The sequence below is a fragment of the Aplysia californica genome, unplaced genomic scaffold (genome assembly GCF_000002075.1).
Source record: "Aplysia californica isolate F4 #8 unplaced genomic scaffold, AplCal3.0 scaffold01087, whole genome shotgun sequence".
NCBI lineage: Eukaryota > Metazoa > Mollusca > Gastropoda > Aplysiida > Aplysiidae > Aplysia > Aplysia californica.
The window spans coordinates 93,358-97,037 of record NW_004798357.1 but is presented as its reverse complement, the minus strand read 5'-3'; the positions used below and the strand labels follow the sequence as shown (position 1 = coordinate 97,037).

The 3,680-nt window shown below is 36.3% G+C and overlaps 1 protein-coding gene across 1 annotated transcript in view; it reads right to left on the bottom strand.

The window, feature by feature from the left end:
• Positions 1-2,328: 2,328 nt before the first annotated feature.
• LOC118477120 (protein-serine O-palmitoleoyltransferase porcupine-like) overlaps positions 2,329-3,680 on the bottom strand; it is a 14,049-nt gene continuing 12,697 nt past the window's right edge. Inside the window, exon 10 of the mRNA XM_035973266.1 lies at positions 2,329-3,421. Within this exon, the coding sequence (XP_035829159.1) occupies positions 3,323-3,421 (99 nt within the window). The 3' untranslated portion in view covers positions 2,329-3,322. The remainder of the gene's footprint in view (positions 3,422-3,680) is intronic.

Here is a 3,680-nt window from a genome sequence, read left to right as displayed (position 1 = left end):
ACAACAAAGCGAGAACCAGTTCCCTGACCAACAAGGAGAGTAAAAACAAGATTTTAAAAAATCCTGATTCTCCTAGCATTATACTTGTAAAGGTCATATATTTTATATTTATAGGCTATTATATCATACTAACACTCTCCTCAAAACAAAAACAAAAATCTTATTTCAAACTTGAATTATAATAATGAACATTTGTACCAAAATTAAAGTAGCGCTATAACTTAAAGCAATAGTAACCTTTTCATAAATAACCCCACAACTAATAGTTAACAAACCAAGAGAATGTCACCAAAAAGCAAAGCAAGACGAAGTTTACGAGCACAACCCACAGAAAAATCATTTGTGAGGCAGCGTGGTGGAATCAGGCTCTCGCCAAAATAATCAAAGTGAAGAAACTTGCATTTTTCCGCAGGTTTGTGAATTTTTATCACATTTTAGTTTTTGGGCTCAACACCTTTCAGGCCCATTAAAGAACTCATTTCTGTGTGAATTTTTGTGAAAACCGTTGATTAAAGGCCCAAAAAATGTAAATTTTCAGTTACCACAGACTCTTCAGCTAAGGAAATAACTAATCTTTGGCGGCCATTTTCTCACTTATTTTACCTCTGAAAACAGGTGAACCCGACCTTTATTCTCAAATATCTCGACTTGTATTCAAGATAAATGGATATTTTGTTCATCCAAAGAAAGACAAGTGAACAAGCTTTAAGATGATACCAATAACTCTACATGCCAAAAAATTGATGAGAGCCTGATTCCACCACGCTGCCTCACATTTGTTTCTTTGAATACTGATCAGAATATAAAAAATGTTACAGTTCAAATCACATCACACGGAAATGACAATGTAGTGTACGACTTTTCAGGATTTTGATGAGAATCCTTTCAATATCACAACAACAAATAACCTCCACTCATTATAACTATTCACCAAAAAAACCCAGTAAAATGCTTTTCAGAAACATTCAACATTGCAGTAGAAAACTACAAACAAGCAATTAGTCCATCACAACGAAAAATTGATAAATAAATCTCATAATACTACACGGAACAAAAAGTACACAGAAAAATGTACAAAACAAAAGTAAATTGACAGTCCAACAAACCTTTAAAAAGCTACTGTTGCATCACTATTTATAATTTTGATTAATGTCTTCAGCTTTGAAATTTGTGAGTTGATGAAGGATTATGATTATTAGTAGTTGCAGAATGTCTGAAAGATTGAGTAGAGAGCTACTGAAATTTGGGTAGGGGCAGAGGTAGGCTGTGTTTGAAATTATGCTTATCTATTTCAGCAACAATCTTTTTTAAAAATTTCAAATCACATAAAATTTTCTTAATGAAAAGAAAATAAAAATTCACCCTACATCAGGTTCTCTTTCCAACTTTCCATTTTCTTTGTTTGACACAATATTATATCTAAGCCAAGCACGAGATGTTCAGTTTTAGTAAGAGTTTTACGGCACTTGCAACACAATAAGGTCATATATAAGTGCCGAAGATTAGAGGTGTTACAAGAGAGTAACAAACGCAAAAAAGGAGGAGGAGAGAGAAAGACGATAGTTTTTTATAGGAAAGAAGGGAGCAAATCACATCAGAGCACCTGCCAACCACCCACAAGCACAGGATGAGCACAGCCTTTTTCATAGCACACTGAACACAGGGCACCATTTCTACCATAAATAAGTATGCATTATTTTTTCCATAAATAAGTATGCATTATTTTTTCAGTGTTGTTTTTTTAGTAAGAGTTTTACTGCACTTGCATCACAATTAGGTCATACAAGTGCTGAAAATTAGAGGTGTTACAAGAGAGTAACAAACACAAAATCAAGGCGGGGAAATAGAGACCATAGTTGTTTGATAGGACAGAATGATAGGACGGAAGGAGCAAACCACACCCGAGCACCCGCCAAACACTCGCAGTATGAGTTTTACGGCACTTGCAACACAATTAGGTCGAATAAGTGCTGAAGATTAGAGGTGTTACAAAAGAGTAACAATAACAAACACAAAAAAGAAAGAGGGGAGATAAAGACCATAGATGTTTGATAGCAAAGAAGGAGCAAACCACACCCGAGCACCCGCCAAACACTCGCAGTATGAGTTTTACGGCACTTGCAACACAATTAGGTCGAATAAGTGCTGAAGATTAGAGGTGTTACAAAAGAGTAACAATAACAAACACAAAAAAGAAAGAGGGGAGATAAAGACCATAGATGTTTGAGAGCAAAGAAGGAGCAAACCACACCAAAGCACCCACCAAACACCCAGAATACTTTTTTATATTATTACACAGGACACCATTTTATCATAATTAAGTACGCATTCTTTCGTTTTCGCATTGACTGACATGGACAAAACAACCATTTCATTACGGAGAATTCTGGTAGACGCATATTAAATATTATCATGATTTTGATCATCTTCATTGAAGGGGTAATATATAAAAGGAATTCAATAGATCTGTACCCCGCTTTCAGAAATACGCATACATATGAAGGCTTTGTAACAAAATGCTTTAGGTCAATAAAGTTTTTTTTAAATTGGGGAAAAAAAACATAACATTTTATTCACAGTCTAAAAAGAAAGCTGAATTGTAACAATATAAAATCATTGCTTGCAGCTTGTTTTGTGATAAAATATCTTTGAAAGCAGAAAAGATAATAATTCCCTCACATAAAGGGAAGAGCAAGAAGTTGAAATATAGGAGAGAAATATTTTGTAACAAAACCATTCATGAAATGCACACATTTAAATAAATACATGCATATACACCTTGAAAGATGGTAAGGGAGAGAATATCATCAGAAGTTAGAGATATTCCCCCTCCCAATTCCACCCCCCCCCCCCCCTCCCCAACTCCGCATTCAAACCATGTTAGAAGAAAAACTTCTAATAAAACGTGTTATAAATAAATGAAAATTTCTACCGCCACGAGTACAAAACTTAATGAGAATCACATCCTCACACCGTGCTCCAGACTCAACTCACAACCTCAGTGCTTTCTTGTCGTATCTCCATTTTTTTAAACACTGAAAATGTGACTTCTTCGTAAGCTCACTCTTTGTCAAGAACTGTTTTCACCGTAATTAAAAATGGAGAAACGACAAGAAAGCACTTAGGTCGCGAACTGTCGATGTCTGGCAACTCGGCTCCAACACTGGCCATCAGATCATAGGCACAACTGCTATCCCCTGAGAACAATAAATACCACTACAGATCCTTTTATCCTTAAAAAAAGAAAACAGGCATAGAACAACGACGAAAAATTGAAAAAAAATAAAGCATTGACCGGCGTAAAAACATCCAAACTGCGGCCTCATATCAACCAATAGAAGACGAGCGTTCCCAGGGCCACCCAATGACTGAGGAAGCTGAGGCTTGACCACTTGTCCAGCGTGTGCCACATCGTGTAGCCCTGTGGGGGGGAGAGAGAAGAAAAAAAAAGCTGTAGAAACGGTATAGGTCTAACTAACGCCCGTCGCCCCTATCAACACTATTAGGTTATTTAAGAGGCAAGACCTCCCAGTTTAATGACCATCTCCAAAAGCTAGATTTTGTAAATGCTGTCAGACAAAGGTGAACAAGCTATAGGCGAAGTAAGACAATGTAAAATGTAAACAACAAAACCCCCACCGAGATGTTCAGTTTTAGTAAGAGTTTTACGGCACTTGCAA